Below are 23,828 nucleotides of genomic sequence, written 5' to 3'. Positions count from 1 at the left end.
TATATTGTTGCAATGTGTATATATTTTATAACTTCTAATATTTCATGCACTATAAACAATACACTATATACTGCACTATACTCACAGATGAGCCTACTTACAAAAAAATATGATTATGTTAGAAAGAAGTATTACTGACAAAAATAATCCTTGCTTCACTTGTTAAAGGAATATTTTTCTGAATGTGGAAAGGCAAAATAGACCATCACTCTTTAAGAAAGTGTCTTTATTTACCAAAAAATGAGAAGGAAAAAAAAAAACAATACAGACCATGGATATTGTAGTTAACAAATCATGTTGCATAATTGTAAAGTGACTTACCACAAATGTCAGTGCCATTTCATAGAGAAAATATTAATATTGTATTGTAAACATGGAGGGTGGGGAAAACCTTGGAAGAAGTTAAAGCATAATAAAAATATAAATGAACAGAAAACAAAAGGCTCCATGGCACAGAAAACAAAACAACAGAAGATATCATTTCAGGGAAACATGGACAAAATGTGGTTTATCAAAAAGCAAAATCCAATACGTATCAATGTCAAGCCAAGCAGACATTTACTTACTGGACTTGATAAAGTATATAGTGCTTGAATGGTTTTTTACTGCTTTTGCACAGGTAGAAACGTCAACCCTATCTGTACAGTACCAGTCATGTGATGTTCTAAAAACAAGCTTTCTGAGCAGCTTATACTTGCAAGGTTGTAAGTTTAACACAGCAAAAACAGCAAACAACAAATACTGAGATGACTTCAGCCATAAAAATTCAACACACAACTGGACCAATTATTATTGTAACATTTGTTCACAATGAAACAAGAGTACAATTTGGACTTCAGGGGCTCTGAACCAAAGTATTGATAAGCGTGTTTTAGACAAACCAGTTTCTTAACACATCACTTACAGCAAGTTTACCAAGAACAACTTCTTTTGTGACAAAATGTTTAATGCCCCCATGATTGGGCACAAGTTTTCGCATAAAATATTAAGTCTACAAAGAAATCAAGCTAACAGCATTCCAGATCCAGATTAATAGGAACTGACCATTTGTGTGTGTAAAAAGGAATATTTTGATTTATCTTTAATCTTGGTCCAATGCCTCTCCAATAACAGGTTTACAGAGCAGAAGATTCATTTGTAGATCCAAAGCAAATTATTTTAAAAACCAGAGACAGAACTTCAGGACTCAAAGCAGGATTTCATGATGGCCTCCCTGTCGAATTTGAAGCTGAGAAAGGATCGCGAGGAAAGGATGTATTCATATTCTTCATAACACAAGTCTTCCTGTCCATTATAGCCACAGACATCAGCAGCTGCATCTGGGAAAACAATTATAGACATTTGACAGTCAGATTAATGCAACTTTTAATTCACGCAGTAAATATACTATTTGATGAACGAACTAAAGGTGCATCACATTAGCAAAATTTCATAGTCAAAGAGACCAAGTGTAGTGATGTATGAGAGCCAGCACACGCAGAAGTCACTTTCAAATCAAGCAGCTTTCTGTTGGACAACACGTCGAATCCAAGTGACCAACTTGAACTCGTTGTGAAATCTGCATTGGGGAAATCTTTCTACTGAAATGTCTGGATTTCACCCGTTGATGGTAAATGTGACCACACCTTTACTCTCATGCATCACAAAATCTCCAAACATTCATAAGCTCTGATTACATATGGGATATTTGTGAGGATTTTGCTTTTGATGGAATACAATTCATTTGATTTAGCAATATAACACCACCCTAAATCTAATCCCTATTGCATCACTGTTTTTAAAAGCTTATTTAAATACCTGTGTCAAAGTTATCCTGTAGTCGTCTTGGCTGAAGTTTCTTGTCATCTTTCTGTAAGACAATATATTGTTACACAACTATAACTGTTACCTGTAATGTACAGAAATAGTAAGTGTAGCAACTTGGAGAAACTCGCCTGCTGCTGACTGACACCATTAGCTCGTTTTTTCAGGGTTGGAGACTCTTGGTGTTTCTTGCCATTGCCTTTCACATGATTCTGCAATGAAATACCAGAACCAATCTCTGAATCAGCAATAAACAGACCGATGAGTCTGTCTGTGCTGCTGTCAGCATCTGAGACATTTGTTCACATCAGCTCACTGAGTCTGACACAGAACAGGTAGTATTAGGTCAACCATCTCACATGAGAACAAACTGTGAAACACAGCAGTTTATCTGAGCTGTACATTTTTATATAAAAAATGTCAAACAATGAATATTACTGTAAACTGCATAGGCCCAATAGATACAATACATATTTCCACAACAATATAAAGTGTCAATCAATAGAGTGCAACAGTTAAACAATTAAAGTAAAAACTCCATTCATTTTCTCCATTGGGAAACTGATTTTGAACGAGACAGCCTAACTATGAGCTATGAGGTTGTTAATCAATGGTGTTTGCTTCTGTAGTTTTATATTCCTCCATAATTTTTAATTCAACTAAGCTGTTTGCAATGCGTCATGGGATTGTAGTTCTTTCCTCGTTAAGTACACAGTCTTGTACCTTTGTATTTTTGTCGATTTTTAGAAACTTTCCCTTCTAAGACTTTCCTCGTAGCTGGCTGGCTTGGTTCATGTCTTATAACTCTAACGAAAAATGGAACCAGCACTGGGTATGTAAATATATTTTTGCAGCTTTCAGTGCACAGAAATGCTTGAAGTTAACTAGACATCAGAGTGATTAAAAAAAACAAAAAAAACAAAAAAAAAAACAGATGAATGAGAATAAATAAATAAAGAGAGTGTGATGTGCTTGAGATTATATTATATATATATATATATATATATATATATATATATATAAATAAAAAGGTTATTAAAAGAGCAATAAATCATGAATCAGATCTGAATTTGATCCCCATATACTAACATGCGACTTTCTGTATAAGCTTTCTTTTCTCTGTACTATATAAGATTGGTTATACTGTTCACACCTACCTATAACAGCATTTTTTATTTATGTACATGAATTATTTTATGATGTGAACACCTACCTTGGGTTTAAGCATGTCTGCTAACTCACTCTGGGAGGTTTGTCCAAAGGTTTTCTGTTGTTTCTGCTTTGACCAGCTGTCACCTGACACTGGAGATGCTTCCACCAACATCTGAGATCTTCTGGGCTTTGAGCTGAGCAGAGGAGCAACAATATAGCATTTATTTCTATAGCACTTTATACAATACAGATTGTTTTAAAGCAGCTTTACAATGATAAACAGGAAAATAATGATCAATGATGGAAACAGAGTTCAATTCTGCTATAAAGCAGCTCTAAAAAGATGATATTCAGTTGAAATCAGTTCAGTGTTTATTCAGTTCTGATCAATAACTGGATTAAGAACATCAATTATGAAATGAGTTCAATTCATCTATAAAGCAGCTCTGGAGAAAACAGTGATATCATCGTCCAGCTCAATACTAATTACTAAATCTTCAACAGTAATTATATTACTTTACTAATTACTCATACAATACAAGGAGAGACATGAAACTACTCTTAATTCTTTCAAATAAATAATATAAAATTGCATAAATTATTCTTGAACTGACCAAAGTATGTAAAGGGAGAAGTAATATATAGTCTATATACAGTATTTAATGCAATTACATCAGAAATAACTATTTAAATTACAGAAAAATTAAGATTAATCCCTTACTTTACTTTTCAAGGGAAAGGTAATTAAATTACAGTAATTAATTACTTAGTAATGCGTTACACCCAACACAGATCATAATACATATTGCATAGTTGATTATTTTCATATCAAGTCAGTGGGCTTTCTGAATGGCTATTCAGTCTTAAGGAACCCCACATAATAAGCCTTCAGTAGGTTATCTATTCAACAAATAAATAAGTAAAATAACAATAAATAGGCTGCTGTCTCCTATTTGATGATAGGTGTCCCTCTTTAAATGCACAACCACTAAAATATTACACTGATTATTCGTTTTTGGACAACTAGTCGATCAGTCCACCATCCTGGTCCATCCCTACTATAGTGAGTAGGCAGCATAACTCTACTGCACTATTAGCTCTTCATGAAAAATATTAAATCTTTGCAGACATTAAATATAGCAAGAATAATCGCACCGGAATGGTTTGCATGGTGTGCTGCCATTGGACACAAAATCCTCATCACTGCTTGTTGACTCTCCTTTGTGTTTGGCAATCCACTCTCTAAGCTGCCTGTAGACGAGCACATCACACCTCAGTTAGACACTTCAGTCAAACAAAAACACCCCTATGAACCACTTTAGATGTTCATTAAAGATGTGACAGGAGATGTACCTCATAAATGGAATAGCCATAAAAAACTTGTTAGGAGCCAGTCCGAGCTTGGATTTAGGGGTCATATCGTTCCTGTGGCAAGGCAGTTTATCCACCGGGAACCATTCAATGTTCTATCAGGAATCAAAAGAGCAGAGAAATTCAATGGATGCTTTGTACAATCAAACAAATGTGCTTGTATACAGACAAAAAAGGCATCCAAATGTATATACACCCTTATTTCTTTTCTGGTCTTGGGGTTAAACTTGGTGTCTTTAGGAACTCCTGGTATAATGTACAATCGAGCCAATTGATCTGAAATTCTCTGCTCGATATATGTCTTTTTGCAGATGCGATCTCGGATATCAAAGCCTGTCTCCTCTAAAACCTGCACAGAAAACAGAACAACATTAACATAGTTTTCATTACACTGACTTCTAAATATATCAAACCAACATTTATATTTTCACAGCCAAGAAAACGGCATACTTCTCTAACAGCGCAGTCATGGAAAGCCTCATCTTCATTGACTTTCCCTTTAGGAAAACCCCAGCCAGACTTGGCCAGATAACCCTGGACCATCAACACCTTCAGGTACAAATAAAGCTTCAATAAACAACCGTCTTTCAAAGTCACATAGCATAGATTTATGATGCTTCTAGCAGCTGTGTACTTACATTGTCAAGTGTTTCATCTAGAATAATAGCACCAAATGTAGGCACACCCATCTTATACTCTTTCCACTGCTCTAAAACTTTCTGAACATCCTCTCCTTGGGGCAGCAGGAATGGACAGTGATTAAAAAGTGATCATAATGTTAAGGAGACACACAGAGAGAGAAACAAACCATGTCATTCATACCTGTATGACGTTCCCAAAACAGTGGACTACTCAGTAAATATTCATCCATCACATTTAATATTTTGGCTTTCATCACTATTTATGTTTGTCTTTCTTCTCTAATTATCTGTCTCTAATTGTTGTCTTATTTAGACACTTTTTTTGGCGTGGGAGACCAAAGGGAATTTTTTTTTAATGACACTTTTTGTTCTTTCGAGGTGGTTGTGCATCATTTTGTCTTGCCCCAAACTCAATTTTAGATACTTTCTGGCATCACCTACTCCATCCCGTCGAGGCACAGCAGGATTTGAATCCAGACAGCAGAGGGCTTATTTCTCACATATATACTCCTTTATAACGTATAATTATATTCAGCCTGTTTCAAATTTTTCTGATGCCTGATAATAATAATTTTCTTTTGATCAAGAAGGCACCTGCTGAATAGTCTCATCAGTTCAAAAAGATTTCAGAAAATTGTGCATTTAAGTCCCATTCACACTAAGAATGAAAACTATAAAGAACATAACAAATAATATATTTGCGTCCACACCAAACGCATGAAAACAATCTGTTTATTGTAAGCGTGCGCTGCAGTTTTGTCATCTGCCACTTTAAATGAGCTGATTCACTGGGTTCTGGAAGTGGATTGTGATTGGCTGTCAATGATTTTTTCATTTATCAGCTGGAAAAAAAAAAATCATTCTGAAAATTATTTCACTGTTATTGTTCCTCTCTGTCATTATCGTTATAGCAGTGGTGTGGACTTCCCTATTTTCATGGTATTAGAACAATTGTTAAACTAATATTACTTGTTGTGAATGATGGGGATTGTTCATTGAGTCTTTCTGCAGGGCCAAAAACCTGGCCTACCCTTTTCTAAGGCTACTGACCACTCAAAACAGACAAACTCAGTACTCTCTCTGGCCCAAGTACGCTTTCATTAGGAATATTAAAAAAATCTCTTTAGGATATCAGCCTTGGCAAAGTCTCTTATCCCACACTGAGGTAATCCTGGTGAATTCTGCAGGCAGAAGTCCAGGTAAAACCAATGGGCAAGCTCAATCTGGAAGCAAACTCTGATGGCATTGTCCCTCTCCTCGCTGGGGATGTGAAGAATGAAGCGACTACAAGACAGAAAACAAAATCATCATACACACAGAAAATACTGAAAACATGAAGCCCACATCATGAGTTAACAAAAGCACATTTAATGATGATATATGTTCAATACAATGGACTAATTGCATTGAGTTTCGGTACAGGGCTTTCGGTTCGGTGCACGTGTGTACCGAATGCATTACATTGCAACATTGTAGCCTAACCACCATTAACCACCAATAATCGCAATAAGCTCTGCGTTTTGTTATTTCAATAAGAAACAAAGTGTTATCCTTCAAATTCTGTCCACGAAATCATGAAACTCAAACAGAAAGTGCCGGCTCCCTATATAGTTTATAGCATCAGCAAAGATAATTTTTTAATCCTTATGAAACTTTTAGTTATAATTTAATTTATTTAAAGACACACACACAAAAAAAAAACAAAAAAAAAAAAACACAATTTGTTCAGGAAACCACTGTTTAATAATAATAAAAAGGCAATTTTATGTTTAGTTTTCTCCCCACCTGCTGTACCGAACCCGTACCGAACCGTGACTTCAAAACCGAGGTACGTACCGAACCGTGAGTCTTGTGTACCATTACATCCCTATTATAAATTATTTATCTGTGCACATTTTCTTTCATATGCTCATCTTGAATCGTAATAACTTTTCCTCCCTCTTGCAGCAAAATCTTTTCTCTTCTCTGATGACTGGCAGGACAACCCTTCACTCACATGAGATCCACCAGTGGCAAACCACATCCATCCAACCATCCAATCAATTCCCCAATGGACAAAATCAAGCCCCGCCCTACATTTGTTCTTGTTCCAGAAGCCGTTTCACTCGGTTATAACGTTATGTCACAATATATGGAAGAAAAGACTTCTATTCCTTCTATTTCATGCCTACTTTAAATAGTAATAATAATCTGCACTCTCATGATCAGCTAAGGACAAAACAGAAGGAAACCCTGATTTCTCATCATTCAATATGACTACACAATTAATAATAACAATAAAAATAATCATAATAATTACTAGTAATCAAATATTTAGTACGTTTTAATGCTGTTACCGGAAACGCGGTTGTACCAAGTAGAACACGGAAGTAGTTCTACGTAGTCAGTCAATTGACCATTTAGTTCAAAATGTTAGAAAATATCAGCAACACTAGCTATTAGTATCCTCTTCATCAGACGGTTGACTTTAGAAATTGATGTTGTTCCTAACATTTGGAGTCAAAATACCACCGACTTGGCACGCGTCCAAAGCTGCAGCAGCTGACTGGAAACGCGCATGTGAAACATAAATATGCTGCAGACTCAGAACGCGGCGCGCCAACGATGGACAAAACTGCAGTGGGCTCGGGAGGTGCCTACGACACCCCAAACGCTGTTTATGACATTATTTTAATAGGTTTTGCAACACAGCCTTTATAATACAACCAATCAGCTAAGTCCATTAGATGACCACGTAACAAAAACTGCTACGAATTATTCGACCGCTCAAACTGATATAAGTGCATATTAAACTTATAGGTACTTTTAAACACACAGTCTGGTGTGAATATATGCTCTCGGTTTACCTGCAAAGGTCATCCAGTAAGCCGTTGGGAATCTCCCCTCTTTTTGTCTCCATGTTAAGGGTAAAAACATCCCGAACAAGCAAAACTAGTGCGTTAAAAACAGCGCAAAGCTAGTACACTTGCGTGCTTCGCATTTATAATATGTGGCTAAATAGCATGGTTTTGTACTATTCAAACACTTAACAATAAAAAAGCAAAAAGTGTTGTGAATTTATAACGACGACACTGATGCTAACATGCTAACTAGCTAAAAATATAGCACCACAAATACATGAACACTCGAGATCAGGCAGGACCAGAAGCGCGTGAACTCTGCTCCGGAAACTCTTGACCAATCACAATCACTATACATGATGAACATCATCAAGAAGCCAATCACAGTGAAGTTTATAGAGCGATTAAGAGATTTAGCAGTTTGTCTGATTGGTGATCTGTTTGAAGAAGATTGTATTACAACGATCATGCTACGCTTCATAAATGTAGTTATAAACACCTGGCAAAATTGTAATAAAGGATAACTTTGATGTATTCGACCTTTCGTGCAGTCAATGCCACCACGAATAGATATATACACATATTTTCAGTGTAACGTTAATACTCATTTAATTTTAAATGTAAAAAAAAATAAAAGCCGTTCTTTCGCACCGCTGTCATTTTACACCGTTACGAAGGGTGTGGTCGCGGAAGTGCTTGCCGTGACGTCACACCCTCAGCGTGCAAAGTCACACTGAACTGAGAGCAGCAGGAGTTAAGCTGCTGTTCATGATTTATATTTGATACTATAATTAAGCAATCATAAATACAGACAAATCATGGCCTTCGCGCTAAAAGAACGTTTCGACAAGTTCCTTTACGAGAAGAATGTCATGACGGACGTGTTGGCGAAGATAGAAGCGAAGACTGGAGTGAGCAGGTCCTACATCGCATATGGTGAGTAAACCAGAAACACATGTGTGCTCATAATATCGGACACATTAGATCAGGGGAAAACGACCGCTTTACTAGTTTAATCTGTAGCTTTAATGCTGTTTAACCAATAAGCTTTTTACGTAATAGATCAAAACATCGACAGATGATATTAGGCTGATGTTGTCTTTTGTCTTGCAGCTGTCATCGCGTTCATTGCAGTTTATCTGGTGATCGGATACGGTGCTTCTCTTCTTTGTAATCTCATTGGATTCGTCTATCCTGCGTACATATCGTGAGTTAAAACAGTAATTGATCTTTCTGTTTGTTCATTCTGGCATCACACGGAAGGTGATTGCGTCATCATCGCGGTTACGGACCACTGACGTCATCACAGCAGTTGTTCGCGGCGTGCATCTAGTACGCAGCAGGAAGTGTACATGGAAAATCATATATACATTTTTCAAAACCTTATTTTTATCAAATGTTTATTGTCGAATATCTGATTACAACTGTTGTGATATATCTTTATGCACATCTGTACTCGATTAAATCGACGGGATGTGAATAAGTCAGTTCTATACTACTCGCTTTGGTCCATAAACTAAAAAAAAAAAAAAATTGATTAACTAAATAATTTAAACAGACGTCTTACAGTGACCAAAAAGGAGCAGGCAGAAGCTATTGCTTATTAGGCCTCAACCAACAGGATATGGCCATTCAGCAATGTATTATCAACAGCTCCTGTCATTCAACAAAATGTAAATTTAATATAATAAATGTAATATATTTTCATGTCTGATTCACTGATCATCATATGTAGGCTAAACCTATTTAGGGGGGAAAACAAATCATGTTAAGGAATGTATAAATGATCTGAAATTGATGGTAGTTTATTTTTTCTTGCAGCTTAATTTCTATTATATAAAAGCAATATCACACTCACAATATGTTGTTCTGAATATCAGCATGGCTGAAATTTTTAAGCTTCACAAAATTCAGAAAGAGATTGTGAAACTAATCCATATGAATCAAGCAGTTTATTCAAAGTGTTCTAAAGAGACAGTATCATTATATGATGAACAGATTTAAAGGTGCAATATGTAACATTTTCTGTCAGCTAGAGGCCTATTCAAAACAAAGGCATAGCTTGATGACTCCAAGTTTGAGCGCGGAATCTTGGGACATGTGGTCTTCACATCACATCCGGTGGAAAACAATTGGGATAGGAGTCGGGAAAAAATCATGTTAATGGATGCGATTATTAACGTTACTGTAGTATGAAGCAGAGCAGGACCGAGTGTTGTGAGAGCTGAACGAGGCAGCTGGAGCGATTGCGCAACACGCTTTACGAGCAGCGGAACTTATATTTTGCCACAGTCGCCGGTGCTGCTTCTGCTTTTCTGGTCAAGTGTATGAGGTAACACAACTGTTTATCATTTGAGTGAGTTGAAAATGATGTTATAACGTTTTTCTGTGCGTTCGCTCGGCAGCTGCTGTGAGACACTTGTTACACACTGCAGTGAACTATAATGATTTTAGAATATCATATTAAATGCTGGATTTGTGTTGATAAATGGCATGCAATTAATTTTAAAACGTATTGTATGATGGATAAAATGCTGTATTACTGTTACTAAAAATAAAGCTGCATCTGATTATGCTATGTTAGCTACTTGACAAAATAGTGTTTTTCTCTGAGGCATGGTAAAGCATGGTACTCGCAAAAAATCAAGAAAATTAGATTTAAACAAAAAGACTAAACATGTTGAGCTATATAACAATAATTAGTTTTGTCTACAAATATATCAAAACAGTTGTTCCCTTGTCTATTAAAACATGTAAATATTAAAGCGTCTTTGGTGTTTCCATGGTTTCTACAAAATAAAACCGGAAACCGAGGGTAACACGGGTATGACGCAAGTGACAGTTGACTCCTTACACGTCCCGGAGCCTTGGTTAAAATTGCAGTTTTCTCACGATTTACCAATAGTTGTAAACATTTGGGATATTGTAAGTACTCAAGTGAACAAAATGTATAACACTGGTCTAGTGGTTTTTGGATATTTTACTGCAAAATTCTTACATATTGCACCTTTAATTAGGCTTTTATTGAGATATAAACGTTGGTCAGCAGCAGTGCACATGCGTAAAGCACATTAAATATGGTCAAGGGAAGCTCCAATGTGGTTTGTCCTCGTGTGTCAAGCATGCACGGTTTCACTGGTTATCTCACAAAACAAAATGCTTTTCAGTGCGATTCAAGAAAGTACAAATTTCAAAGGTTAGTACTTTCAATCCATTAAACATGCCGTTATGAATGTAATTGTAAACAGGATTATGAAAATGAGTATGAATTCAGAATCTTCTATTATCATCAAGTGCAGATAGGCAGTTTAGGGTTGAGCATGCAAAACCACAGAAGCCCTCATGACTCGTGTGTCTCAGTTCTGCTGCTCACTTTAACTCTTACTCAATGAAGGCTACTGTATCATATTCGACACGCAAATCTCTCTAAATTATCAACATGATCAAAACTTTGCTGGAAAACCTGTTTTACTTAATCTACTACATGCCTTCTGTTGTGTCATTGATAGTTTATAATTTTTTAGCAAGTAAAAGTCTTTCAGTAATTGTACAAACACCCACCTTTAGCTCGTGGTTCACATGTCTTTTTGATGTGAAATCTTTACTGATTTTTATCAAGTAAACATAAGAATAACTTTTATATTTTTAGTGGTATTTCAAGATGAATATTTACTGGATTGAAGCAGCTAATGTTTACTTGATTATCATATATTTTTTAGAAACTTTGTGTTCAAATGTATCAAACACAATTCTCGGCTTTTTGAGGAAGGTTTATTTGTTCATCCCTCAGTCATCATTGTATTTCATTGCATTATATGTTTTAAAAATACAGAGCTTTGATCATAAAACTAAGCATTTAAATATCATCTTACAAAGACATTATTGGCAGATGTAGAGTGGTGACTGATATGTGCATTTTATGTAAGTAATTACTATACTGTTATAAAGATCTCATTGATTTACATTACAAACATCAGAATTTTATCTTTTTTGAACATATAGATATCAGCATTTTGCTTAGTTTGTTCCTCTGAATATTTTCCCCTCCTCGAGTTTGAGCTCCATGTTCTCACTATGTCATACTACACTGCCACACACCATCAATTAGGGTTAGAAGAACTGTTGCCAAACATATAACATGCTAGAAACATAATAATAACTGCAATTATGATCCAATTATAGACTCTTAAAGGGTTAGTTCACCCAAAAATGAAAATTCTGTCATTAATTACTCACCCTCGTGTCGTTCCACACCCATAAGACCTCCGTTCATGTTCGGAACACAAATTTAGACATTTTTGATAAAATCCAATGGCTCAGTGAGGTCTGCATTGCCAGCAAGATAATTAACACTTTCAGATGCCCAGAAAGCTACTAAAGACATATTTAAAACCGTTCATGTGACTACAGTGGTTCAACCTTAATGTTATGAAGCGACGAGAACACTTTTTGTGCACCAAAAAAACAAAATAATGACTTTATTTTACGTCATAAGTGTTTCGAAATTTCAATGGTTCACCAATGGGGGGCATGACTTTGGCAGTTTGATTTGAAACAAAAGATTCGTAAAGCTTCGAAGCTTCATGAAGCAATGTTTTGAAATCGTCCATCACTAGATATTGTTGAATAAAGTCGATATTTAGTTTTTTTTGGCGCATAAAAAGTATTCTCGTCACTTCATAACATTAAGGTTGAACCACTGTAGTCACATGAACTGTTTTAAATACGTCTTTAGTAGCTTTCTGGGCATCTGAAAGTATTATCTTGCTGGCAATGGAGGCCTCACTGAGCCATTGGATTTTATCAAAAATATTTTAATTTGTGTTCCGAAGATGAACGAAGGACTTACAAGTTTGGAACGACATGAGGGTGAGTAATAAAAGACAGAATTTTCATTTTTGGGTGAACTAACCCTTTAAGCATTTGCCTATTTAAATCCAAACAGCAACTTTTCTTTGTTGTGCTGCAGTGTACATTAGCTATAAAAGCATGTCAAATTTAATGATAAACTTTTTTTTGTCTAAAGGTGCAATAAACTGTTCCATTTAAAACCAGATTATTATTTCATATGTCAGACTTTAATACAGGGTTAAAATATTAGTTATCAGTTTCACTGGTGGTCTTCTCATAAAACTAAGACAGAGAAGCAACTATTTGAAGCTCTAAATGATCAAATTCTTTATCTTCTGTCTGTTATCTAATATTAGTAAATCTCAAATGAAACGCAGCTTGTAGAGGAAGCACACTACATGTGCGCATGTCTGATTGTGTGTGACTCTTCGTGTATTTGCAGAATCAAAGCTATCGAGAGTGCAACCAAAGACGACGACACCAAATGGCTGACCTACTGGGTGGTTTATGGTGTGTTCAGCGTCGCCGAGTTCTTCGCTGACATCTTCCTCTCCTGGTTCCCATTCTACTTTTTGGGAAAGGTATTGGACAGCACATTATGTTATTGTTAGCTACAATTCATATATTTTTTGTAATAAGAACATGTTGTAGTCCTGTCACATCAGTTGTTGATTTAGTTTGCTAATTATCATTTTGGGCAAATTACCGATATTTGCAGGGGTTTTGTACAGTAACATACTGGCAACACTGTTAAAGTTTGCATGAAATGGAAGATGGCGACCAACTTTACAGCCATATTTGATTTCTTTAATTTCATGCCAACTTTAATTTAATAATTTAATAAATTTCTGTGCACGTTCATGAGACTCCAACTCGTCATTTTGACTGTCATCTGACAACCAGAGTTCCGGTCCGGTGATATTCAACTCAATGAAGAAAGTACACAGATACTTTTTTGAGGTTTCTAGGCATTGTATTTTATGTCATGTTTTTATCAAGATTCTCATGAGGTCAGTCAGCCCAGGGCCAGTATGAAGAGACACTGAAAGAGTGAAATGTTTGATTCATGTTAAAGGACACTGAATACAAGGAAAGCCTAAACACAAGCACAACGCCTCCCAAAGTCTCCTTTAACTGGCTGAGGTGCTGTTCACAAAGGACACGCTCCTGCAGACCAAACAGCAAGATGGAGTCCAGTGGACACTGAAAGCAGGCATCGCGAGGCCTGTTTTAATTTTTACAGTTTTAATTGATAAAATCTAAAAACTTATTAAAATTACACTGAAGATACAAAAATGTTTTTTGTTTCTAGACCAAGTGGTGCAAAGCTTATAATAAGAGAATAAGTAATCATGAAGTTATAAGAGGAAAGGAAGTTTCTGAACTGGTTGTTGGTGTTGGACTGTGAGTTTACAGACCCCAGATTTGCCGAATTTGATCATTTCCCTATTAACAGTTCACAAGCACTACTAATAATAAATTGTCACCAAGTGACTAAGGCCAAATTTGTTGTGCATCTTCAGATTGAAATATATAAGATAGATGTACAAACATAAAAACATCTGTGTGAATGGACAGTGGACAAAAACATGAATATTTTTGTATTAAAGTCTTGTTATTAAGGCTTAGTGTTTGTGTTTTCTAATATGGAATAGAACATAATGGCTGTTGTTTTTTTGTCTCTCTAGTGTGCCTTCTTGGTTTGGTGCATGGCTCCCACTCCATCAAATGGTTCCGTTCTGCTCTACACGAGAATCATTCGCCCCTTCTTCTTAAAGAATGAAGCCAAGATTGACAATGTGATGAAAGACATCCAGGATAAAGCAACAGAGGCTGCAGACAAAATTAAAGATGAAGGTGAAAACCAGATGCATTTCATGTCTTTGCCAGTTGAGTTTGTTTCTGATTTGAGGAATAGCAATCAGAGATGCTTTCAGATTACATCATAAATGATCTTCCCTAACCTATTTCATCAGTGATTTGATTAATATGTCCAAGTTCTGCATGTTTTCTAGAATGACTAGCAGGTGTCATTAGTTTTCTTTATAAAGCAGTTATGCACTGATTGGTAATCCGGTCTTTTTTTTTTTTTTGTCTTGCAGCCAAGAAAGCCACTGCCAACCTAATATTTGAGGAGAAAAAGAACTACTAAAAACCACAGCCATTTCACCTGCTTCTTATCCTACAGGATGACACTTGCCTGAATAAATGTTGCCTTTATATGCTCTTATTTTTTATTTTTGAAAACTGGAAGTGGGCTGATTATTGTTACTGTCTTTATACTGTGGCAGCCATTTTAGATGGCATCAGACAGCTCCAGAGCGGACAATCCCAAGTTGTTTAAGCAGGTAAGGCATATATCATGTTAGAGAAATCAAGTGACGCTCACCCTGCAATGCTTCAGTCTCAGTAAACATCCTTATCTTTCCTGTAGATATGTCCTTGGCTTCTATTAATAGGTCATCCAATAGTTTCTTGCATCTTATGGTCATTTAATATATTCATTCTAAGATGTATTTATGTGATAAGATTTGTTGAAAATGCCTATTTTGAGAATATCAGTGGAACTGTAAGCATATGAATTATGAATTTGACATCAAATAAACCATTAAAATCCACAATTGATTGACGTGACTCTTAAATTCCTCTTCTTCCTCTTGAAAGCATGCTGTGGTTTTTGGTTTGTGCATGTAAATTGGTGTCATCAGCAGAGTCTTCACTGTGCACATACAGCACAACATCTGTAGGCATGCATCTAGTGTGAGGGCAGAAGAGAGTACTCAAGTTTAAAAGCAAATAGAGTTGTTCAGAGCAAAGAGCCTGCAGATGTCACAACTCCATGCTGTTCACATGCATCAAACGGATGGGTTCAGGGTCAAAGGAGTGAATGATGAATGACGCAATGCATTGCTGACAAACCAGGGCTGCGTCCGAAATCAAATACTTCCCTACTGTATAGTAGGTGAAAAACAGTATGTGACACGTATGCCAACTGCTCATAAAAGTAGGGGGAAAAAAAAACACCTGTCTGACCTGCTTCTTCAGGGGAGATTCTGAAGTGTGCATAACCATGGACAATTTACTATCCCATGAGGCCATGACAGGATTTGTGCATGACAGTGATTACATTCATACTTTTTAGAATGTACCTTTTCAGTCCTCACAAAGTACTTATTCAAAATAAGCACCTACTCAAGAGAGTATGCCATTTCGGACACAGCCCAAATCTAATATGATTGGCTGGCTTCTACTCAACTTCCTGGCATTACAAATGCATCATGCAACACAAATAAGAGTTTACTCTGAGTATTGTAGCATCAGCAGCAACTAAGTGTAAAAACCTTTGTTCGCAAATTTTTCCGCCATTTTTAAAGTCTGTATTCACTGGCATAGACGAATACCAGCCCAGCTAACTGTCAAATGCTTTTGAAGAATGATTCAACCTCGTATCTTCCCAAAACTATTTTGAAAATGACTGCATAAGAACTAGTAGAAAGCACACTAAATTACATTAAAGCCAGATTACAGGTGAAAACAGTGATTTGAGTTTAATGACTTTATAAACAATTATATAAAACAATTACTTTAAAAATCCATGCATTTTCAGTGTAAATTTGGATTTGAAATATAGAAGGAGATCTATATACATCAGTATGTCCTGTAACAGCATTCTGACTTACTCGGGCCAGTCACCAGAAAAAACACTCGGGCTGCATAGAAAAGAGTACATTATTGCCAACATTTATAGAAAACAAGAGGAAAGATTATCATGGAAATGTTCTAATGAGAGCTCATAAGTGCCTCTAGCTATGATCGATCCTTTCACGTCCTTTTTTTAATACACGGTTTGTATTTTATGACATGATGCCATTATAAAGTGAGGCTACTTCACTTACAAATAGAGATAAACCAAAGAGATCAACAAACAAAACGTTCCTACAGAATGAATACACATGGAATATTTACCCCAACTCCATTTTATGATTCAATCTACTGAGATTTAAAAATGTCAAAAAAAAAAAAAAAAATAATAATAATAATAATAAAATAAAAAGGAAGAGAGAAAATAGCCTGAGTCAATGGGGAAATAGTTAAAAAAATACCAGCCTGAGAAAAGCCCATTTGATTTACTTTATACAATAATTTACAGTAGTACAATGTGAAAAAGTGACATTATCTGATGCGCACTAAAAATAGTCCAGATTATTTTACAGCCGAGACAGATTTAAATAATTCAAGCATGATGGAAAGAAAAATTACAGATAAAAATTGGCAAAATGGTCACAAAACACTGTAAACGAGGTACTTTGGAAGGTGAACCCCAGTCCTTCAGAACAGAAACCCTTGACATCCTCTAGCTGATAAAGACGACACGCAGATGTAGCGTCCTTTCACTCAACACTTCTTAAATAAGCTGCGTCGCGTTTATTTACGGCTGTACGTCAGGATCCAGTGTCGCACGCGAGAGTGAAACATGGATTCGTCTGTTTCAAAGTAAAAAACAAAAACAAAAGGAAAGTAGTCAATTTATAAAAATAATAATTAAAAAAAATTACTCTGCAGCACCTACGAAAGAATGCAGCCAACTCTTAAATACAAAAATATGTGTAAATCTGTGTTTCCTCCAAGGTGAGTAGGAAAGGGTGGCACTCCCAGAGCCCCAGTGCAGCGGCCAACAGTCCCCTAAGGCATTTCCTGTGTGTCGTGTGTCTATGGCTAATCAGGAAAAAGTGGAGCGGAGGGAGAGAGGGCGTTATGTCTTGCGGCTGCTCCAGACCTGTTCGGGTGTGCTTTTGTGGTCGGACGAGTACTCAAAGGGCGAGCGGTGTCCGAGCGGCGAGCGCTGGTCTCGGGGCGAGCGCGGGCCGCTACCTGACAGCCGGTGCTCCATCTGCCAGTCTGAATGGTAGCGGTAGTCCCGGGACGATTTGTGATGCGTATAGTCAGAGCCGGGCCGGTGCTCAGAGTGAAAGCGGTGTTCGGAGTGCGTTCGGTCCTTGGAGTTGCTTTCTGATCGGTGCTCTCTGCTGGAGCGGTGCTCGTCCAGCTTCCTGTGCTTGTTGTCACTGTAGTACCTGCAAAACGAGTCATTCAGACACACGTTATGACATGATGATGATGATGATGATGATGATGATGATGATGATGATACAACCAAGCTGGACACAAGACATTTTACTGATACAACAAAACAACCTGAAATTCTCGCATTAATTTAAAAATAGTAAAAACAAATGCTGAAATAAATGTATATTTATTGAAGCTTCGGAGCGTTATGAATCAGCGTATCGAATCATGATTCGGATCGCGTGTCAAACCGCCAAACTGCTGAAATCACATGACTTTGGCGCTTCGAACCGCTGATTCGACACTGATTCATAACGCTCCGAAGCTTCATGAAGCAGTGTTTTGAAATCAGCCATCACTACATAAGTCGTTATTTTGTTGTTTCGGCGCACCAAAAATATTCTTGTCGCTTTATAATATTAATATTGAACCACTGTACTCACATGAACTGATTTAAATATGTTTTTAGTACATTAATGGATCTTGAGAGAGGAAATGTCATTGCTGGCTATGCAGGCCTCACTGAGCAATCAGATTTCAACAAAAATATCTTAATTTGCGTTCCGAAGATTAACGAAGTTCTTATGTGTGTGGAACGGCATGAGGGTGAGTAATAAATGAAATTTTCATTTTTGGGTGAACTAACCCTTTCACTAACGTTAACAAAGATTAGTAAATACAGTAACATGTATTGCTCATGGTTAATTCATGTTAGTTAATACATTAACAGATGTTTAACTAATGAATCTTATTGTAAAGTGTTACCGACATTTTGTAAATGTCGGTAAATTTGTGTGCACTTGGAATCTTTTTTTTTTTTTTTTTTTTTTAAATAAAGACGAGGCAACATTAAATTTTACATACAGTACACAATTAAAATGATATGAATATGGTGTAACGGCCACCAGGATAAAGTGCAGCATAGTTTGAAATCAAGGGTTTAAAAGCTGCGTTCATGCCATGTTGGAATTACCAGAATTAAGTAGAACTCATAATTACAACTTCAATTCTGAGCTCCGACTTGTACCACGTGACGGCTGCAGATTCATAGTGGCGTTGCCATATAAATGCATAATTCCGAGCCCGAGAACAGCTCAGAGTAGAACGTCACGAACAACGCTTATCTCGTAGTTACGGTAAATACGACATGGCGTGAACGCAGCAAGTGTTTGTGGATCATGCGCCTACAGTGGCAGCTGAACCATTCCTGTCCGCATTCAATTCGCACGGACCGCACAGGCTACAAATACACACTAGAGAAGATCTCACAACGGAGTTCAACTAAGTCTGCAAGGTTTGTGCAATTAAATGTTTATTAGATATTCAGGACTTGGTTACATTAATTTGAGTGTTTGCTGAATGCTGACGGTAAACGAGAGTATTATAGCGTTTTCCTTTCTATTACTAATAATACTTTCGTATACCATATACTTTAACAGTTTATTTAATGTATTAGATAGGATTGTTTAACAGAGACAGTAAATTAAAAGATGGCAGAGAATGGCCACGCTGTGTACTCAGGCATTCTCAGCACTGTCAAAATAAATGTCTCACTTCATCAGAAGAACTAACAAACAGAAAAACTAATTGGCCAATGCAGATGTCAAATTTACGCATGGCGATATATCGGTCAACAACTATTACCAACCATCTACAACACAGGATCTCAAACTTTTTAACTTCAAGGCCTCCTCATTTTTCATAGTTTTAAGTAAACAGTGAAGTAAATCGTGGCCATGTTGAACTAATTTGTTCCATCGCTTTAATTTGACCCCATTTTAAGATTTACCTAAAATGAGGAAACAAATTAAGTCATAGGAATGAATTCTTCATTTGTGGCCACTATTTACTTCCACATGTCATGTACAGGGCTCTCTTTCAAATCACATTTGGAAAAAGATACATTTGCAAACGATGACTGTAAGGGCAAGCCAAAAAAAAAAAAAAAAAAAAGTTTGTTTAATGACCTGCTATCCTGTCGCTCTCCTCTTTCTCCGTACTGGTCTCTCTCTCTCTCTCTCTCTCGCTCTCGATGGTCTTTGCCGTTGCTGAAGGAGGAGTAGGGTCTCTTCCTGGAGTCTGAGCTCTTCCTGTACAGGTCGGCAGGGTGACGTTCTTTGCTGTGTTCATGGTAGCGAGATGAATGATGTCTGTCAGAGCTGTAGCTGTCTCTGCTGCTGTCGTCCTGCTGTGACTCCTTTATCCGCTCAACATCTGAAAAAAAACAACGCCATTCAACTTTACGCAGATTTACAAAAATGTGATGTCATCCATATACAATTAAAGTTATGTAACAGAGGTATCGACAGATTTTTTCTTCTGTATAATGACATATGATTTGAAACAGATTATCGATAAAGGCAAAAATGTTGGGTGGGGTCTAGGTTATATCCATTGGTTGTTGATTGGATGAAGGCAGATCTGAACGTGAGCTAGCAGTCAATTGTAAGAAAGAGGTGGGGTTTAAACAGACTAAACCTTCTGACAGGTGTATAAATGCATATATGTTAATTACCAATTAAATGGACACAACAGAGAGCAGACATACCTGCGTGTTTAAAGCTTTGTGTATTTACAGTGCTAGTGTTCTGCTCCATTGCCTGAAATGAAACAAGCATCATAAACTTCAAATTACAATATTCCAAAAATACTAACATGAAATAATTTATTAAAGCATTACAACATACGAGACTAATTCAGCAAAAACATCCAAACATAACATGCTCTTAAAATATTAACGCCTTCATACCTGAGCATTTTCTTGTCTTTTCTTGATGGCGTGCTTATACAGTTTATGCAGTTTCCTTGCATCAAATTCAGTGAATTTCGAAACAAATATCCACAGATTTCTGGAATATGGGAACAATCAAGATGTTGATTATCTCAATATGACCTTCATTTATATACTGTGCATTAGAGCTGCATGATTTGTTTTAAATAGAGATTGTGATTCTCCCACGATTCTGAATAAACTAAAAATAATTTACTAGAAGTTCTGACAAATGTTAATTGCTGCAGTCTATTTAAAATGTTTGATGAATCTGAATGAATTATTTAAAATTGTTTTGAATTAATGATTCAACGACTCCCTCAAAGACTTCATTTGTTCATTACTGGATGAATCAGTGTTTTTTTTTTTTTGTTTTTTTTGTTTTTTGAATGAATGAATATCTTGAATGAATGATTCAATGACAAATAAATTTAAACAGTCTCTTGATGCCACCTACTGGTCGATACAATCTTTATTTGAAGCGCCAAGTTACTTTCAAAAGGTGATTTGCTCTATTTTGATCACTTCTGTAGATATCAGTGTTTATATCCAGAATATAAACTTTTATCCCAGTACTTCTGTGATAATCTGAATTATTGTAATACAAATGATGCTGTGTGGTTGTATAGACTGTTTGGGAAGCTGTTTCATACCTATATATGACAACAGCTCTCTGGCTCAGCAGTATCGCCAGCACAGATCTGAGTGTTTGCGGTGATCAGCCGAATCTTTGTCATTTAAGAATAAGATCGAGTGGGTGTTGGAAACGAGATTGTGATCTTTTAATGATTAATCATGCAGCTCTACTGTGCATACTAGGCTCATGATAAAATGATCGTACTTCCTCCACTGTTTGATCTGTTCGGGGTTGGTGTATTCTCTCAGACACTCAGTGATGTGATCTCCTATTTTGATCAGGCATTGCCGCGTATGTTCCAGCTGCTCTCGCTCAGATAGCCCCTTCTCTGGACGATCCAACTGCTTCAGTGCTGCCTTCACAGGCCTCATGCGCTCCTTACACTGAAAAATACATAGACACATACTTTATTACAGTACAAGCATCTACATCAGTATCATTTAGAAAATGGGACATCAACTTCTGTTCTAAAACCTAGTGTTTCGCCTACTTGGCAAACAAATGGCAAATTTTGCCTAAAGATGAGCAGTTTGTATATCCGTCTTATTAGGGTGTATTCACACTTGGCAGATTTGGTTGCATTAAAATTAATTCTGGTGTGATTGCTCGGTTAGTGCAGTTTATTTGAATAAGTGTGAATGAGTCCAAAGCGAAACATGGTCTTGCACTTTTACATACGATGAGTGGAAGGGGAATATTAGATACATTTATTACACTATATTCAACAACAGCTTGTTTCACACATCATACATTATTATGCCATTTTTATGTCATTGCTTGTGTATAGAAGGTTCTAGTTTTTACGTGTTCTACCGAACCGATCAGAAAAGCTTTCAACCACATTTTACAATCCGAATGAAATTTCACCAATTCATTCTGATTGAAGTGGCTGATCTGACTTTTTTTTTGTTTTTTTTTTTTCGTTAGGGTCCATGTAAACTTAGCTAGTGTTTTTGATGTGGCTTTGGATTTCCGGAGGAAAGGTTTGGATCAGATGTAAATATGAGCATGGCTTCTCAGTTCTTCGGAATCCAGCCCATCAAACTCACCACGCTAAAGGTTTTCTGGTCCAGTTCTTCAGACTCCTCAGACAGAGGAATTGCATCTCCTCCTGTGGGCGTGTGCACGGGGGTGTCAGCCTTCTTTTCCCGCACTTCTGCTTTCACCTCTACAGCCTGAGAACAGGGTCAAAGGCTGTTTAAATATATGCACATGTTGTACCCAACACTATAGTTGGATACAAAGATCTTAAAACCTAGCGAGCTGCCTGGAAAAGCAATTTTGAACCTCAGGTATTTGACTCCTGAAGGATTTTTGGCCTGTTTTTACTAAAATCTATCAAAAGGTCTGTAATACTTATCGATTCAGAATAGAAGAGGGTCTGACTGAAGTCTCCTCACCAATTGTCATGGGAAGTTTGCTGAAATATCACTGTGTCTATGTTTATACATCTCTCTACTGCTATAAAACATTTACAGAGATACGATTATAAACTAGAATTGCCACAGAATAACACTGGGATTAAAGTTGTATCTGTGTAAGTGCTCAGTGAAGAGCATCATTGATGACTATTTACAATGTTTTTGAAACCAATCACAGACACATCCGATGAGCACATCAACACAATGGCCAATCAGAGGTGTTTACAAATCTGCTCAACAGGACTCAAAGAGTCACATTTTTAAAGTTTCAGTACCGAAGTCGGTACTTTTGACAACTCTAAATGGGATGAGCAACTAATGAGAGACCACATGTGTTTGATCGAGTGAGACCAAGAGCGTTGTAAATGTGGACATTCAATAAAAAAAAAAAAAAAAAAAAAAAAAAAAAAAAAAAAAAAAATACAAATGGGCTATAACAGGAATTTGAATGGGCTTTTTACTTCAAAAAAATGTTTTCTAGGTAGGCAGCTCACTATGTTTCAAAATAAGGCTATAGTTTAAGGGTGTGTTAGAGGTGTGTTATTATGATGATTGTGACCTCTGCAGGAGTTTCTTCCTCTCGATGCACAGGCTCTGGCTTCAGCTCCTTCTCTTTTGGTTCTCTCTCTTTGCTGTCACGGCCCTCCTCTTTCTTCTCCTTCTTAATCTCTTTCTTAACCACTTTCTCTGGTACATCCTTCTCAACTGGCTCTTTATCCTCAAACTCATCCTCATCAGACTCTTCCTCGTCCTCCTCCTCTTCCTCCTCTTTTACTGCCCGCTCTGACATGCGTGCTCTTCTGTTGGGTGGCTTCACTGGAGGAGTTTCCTGCAAGACAACAGAAAACACATTAGTACTGGTAATGCATTTAACTTCCAGAATGTGATGATTTCAAAAAGGAACAGAATACTGCAAATAATGATTTTCCAAGCTTGGTTACGTCATTAGGAAAGTTGTTTGAGAAGGAGAAAGTCATTGTGCACAACAGGTCAGGGGACGTTTATCGTATTTATCATATATGCAGTACTTATAATTTATTTATAAGTAAATATGGCCAATTTGGATTTTATGTTGTTGTTAAATCTTCAGAATAAGTAGCACACTGATGAATTTGCTACAAAAAGGCAGAAAGTAGAGATATGGGCATCATTTCTAATGTCTCCACCACTTTTTGCCAAGGCTGATTTTGTTCCTAAAGCTTATTGAAATGGCTTATAGTAGGATGTATCAGACCTCATTGACACTTAAGTGCGCATCATTTAGCAAAAATCAGC

General features: G+C 36.7%; 3 protein-coding genes across 3 annotated transcripts in view; 1 reads left to right on the top strand and 2 right to left on the bottom strand.

The window, feature by feature from the left end:
- Window positions 1-209: 209 nt before the first annotated feature.
- On the bottom strand, window positions 210-8,270 carry dcp2 (decapping mRNA 2). The gene is made up of 11 exons (XM_051907561.1): window positions 7,814-8,270; window positions 6,100-6,251; window positions 4,965-5,092; window positions 4,777-4,875; window positions 4,523-4,675; window positions 4,309-4,421; window positions 4,111-4,206; window positions 3,017-3,149; window positions 1,935-2,015; window positions 1,798-1,849; window positions 210-1,319 (listed from the first exon to the last, which is right to left on the bottom strand). Exons 1-11 carry the CDS (start codon window positions 7,864-7,866, stop codon window positions 1,180-1,182), a joined length of 1,200 nt encoding a protein of 399 aa, XP_051763521.1. The 5' UTR covers window positions 7,867-8,270; the 3' UTR covers window positions 210-1,179.
- A 221-nt stretch (window positions 8,271-8,491) lies between these two features.
- On the top strand, window positions 8,492-15,279 carry reep5 (receptor accessory protein 5). Its single transcript, XM_051907562.1, has 5 exons — window positions 8,492-8,743; window positions 8,921-9,014; window positions 13,101-13,239; window positions 14,347-14,515; window positions 14,761-15,279. The coding sequence occupies exons 1-5, from the start codon at window positions 8,626-8,628 to the stop codon at window positions 14,808-14,810; spliced, it is 570 nt and encodes a 189-aa protein (XP_051763522.1). The 5' UTR covers window positions 8,492-8,625; the 3' UTR covers window positions 14,811-15,279.
- A 901-nt stretch (window positions 15,280-16,180) lies between these two features.
- Window positions 16,181-23,828, bottom strand: part of chd1 (chromodomain helicase DNA binding protein 1) — a 31,426-nt gene continuing 23,778 nt past the window's right edge. The window contains 7 exon segments of the mRNA XM_051907560.1: window positions 16,181-17,733; window positions 19,693-19,939; window positions 20,274-20,325; window positions 20,475-20,574; window positions 21,337-21,515; window positions 22,182-22,307; window positions 23,113-23,382. Of these exon segments, the coding sequence (XP_051763520.1) occupies window positions 17,412-17,733; window positions 19,693-19,939; window positions 20,274-20,325; window positions 20,475-20,574; window positions 21,337-21,515; window positions 22,182-22,307; window positions 23,113-23,382 (1,296 nt within the window). The 3' untranslated portion in view covers window positions 16,181-17,411.

Source organism: Ctenopharyngodon idella, chromosome 10, assembly GCF_019924925.1.
Source record: "Ctenopharyngodon idella isolate HZGC_01 chromosome 10, HZGC01, whole genome shotgun sequence".
NCBI classification, from domain to species: domain Eukaryota; kingdom Metazoa; phylum Chordata; class Actinopteri; order Cypriniformes; family Xenocyprididae; genus Ctenopharyngodon; species Ctenopharyngodon idella.
The sequence above is the reverse complement of the archived record's forward strand: the minus strand, read 5'-3'. Positions and strand labels throughout refer to the sequence as shown.

Coding starts and splice junctions, on each gene's coding strand:
- dcp2 (XM_051907561.1), bottom strand. CDS start 7,866: ATGGAGACAAAAAGAGGGGAGATTCCCAACGGCTTACTGGATGACCTT. Junction 3,150..4,110: donor ACACCATGCAAACCATTCCG/GTGCGATTATTC, acceptor TCCTCTGCTCAG/CTCAAAGCCCAGAAGATCTC. Junction 1,850..1,934: donor ATGGTGTCAGTCAGCAGCAG/GCGAGTTTCTCC, acceptor ATTGTCTTACAG/AAAGATGACAAGAAACTTCA.
- reep5 (XM_051907562.1), top strand. CDS start 8,626: ATGGCCTTCGCGCTAAAAGAACGTTTCGACAAGTTCCTTTACGAGAAG. Junction 9,015..13,100: donor GTCTATCCTGCGTACATATC/GTGAGTTAAAAC, acceptor GTGTATTTGCAG/AATCAAAGCTATCGAGAGTG. Junction 13,240..14,346: donor CATTCTACTTTTTGGGAAAG/GTATTGGACAGC, acceptor TTGTCTCTCTAG/TGTGCCTTCTTGGTTTGGTG.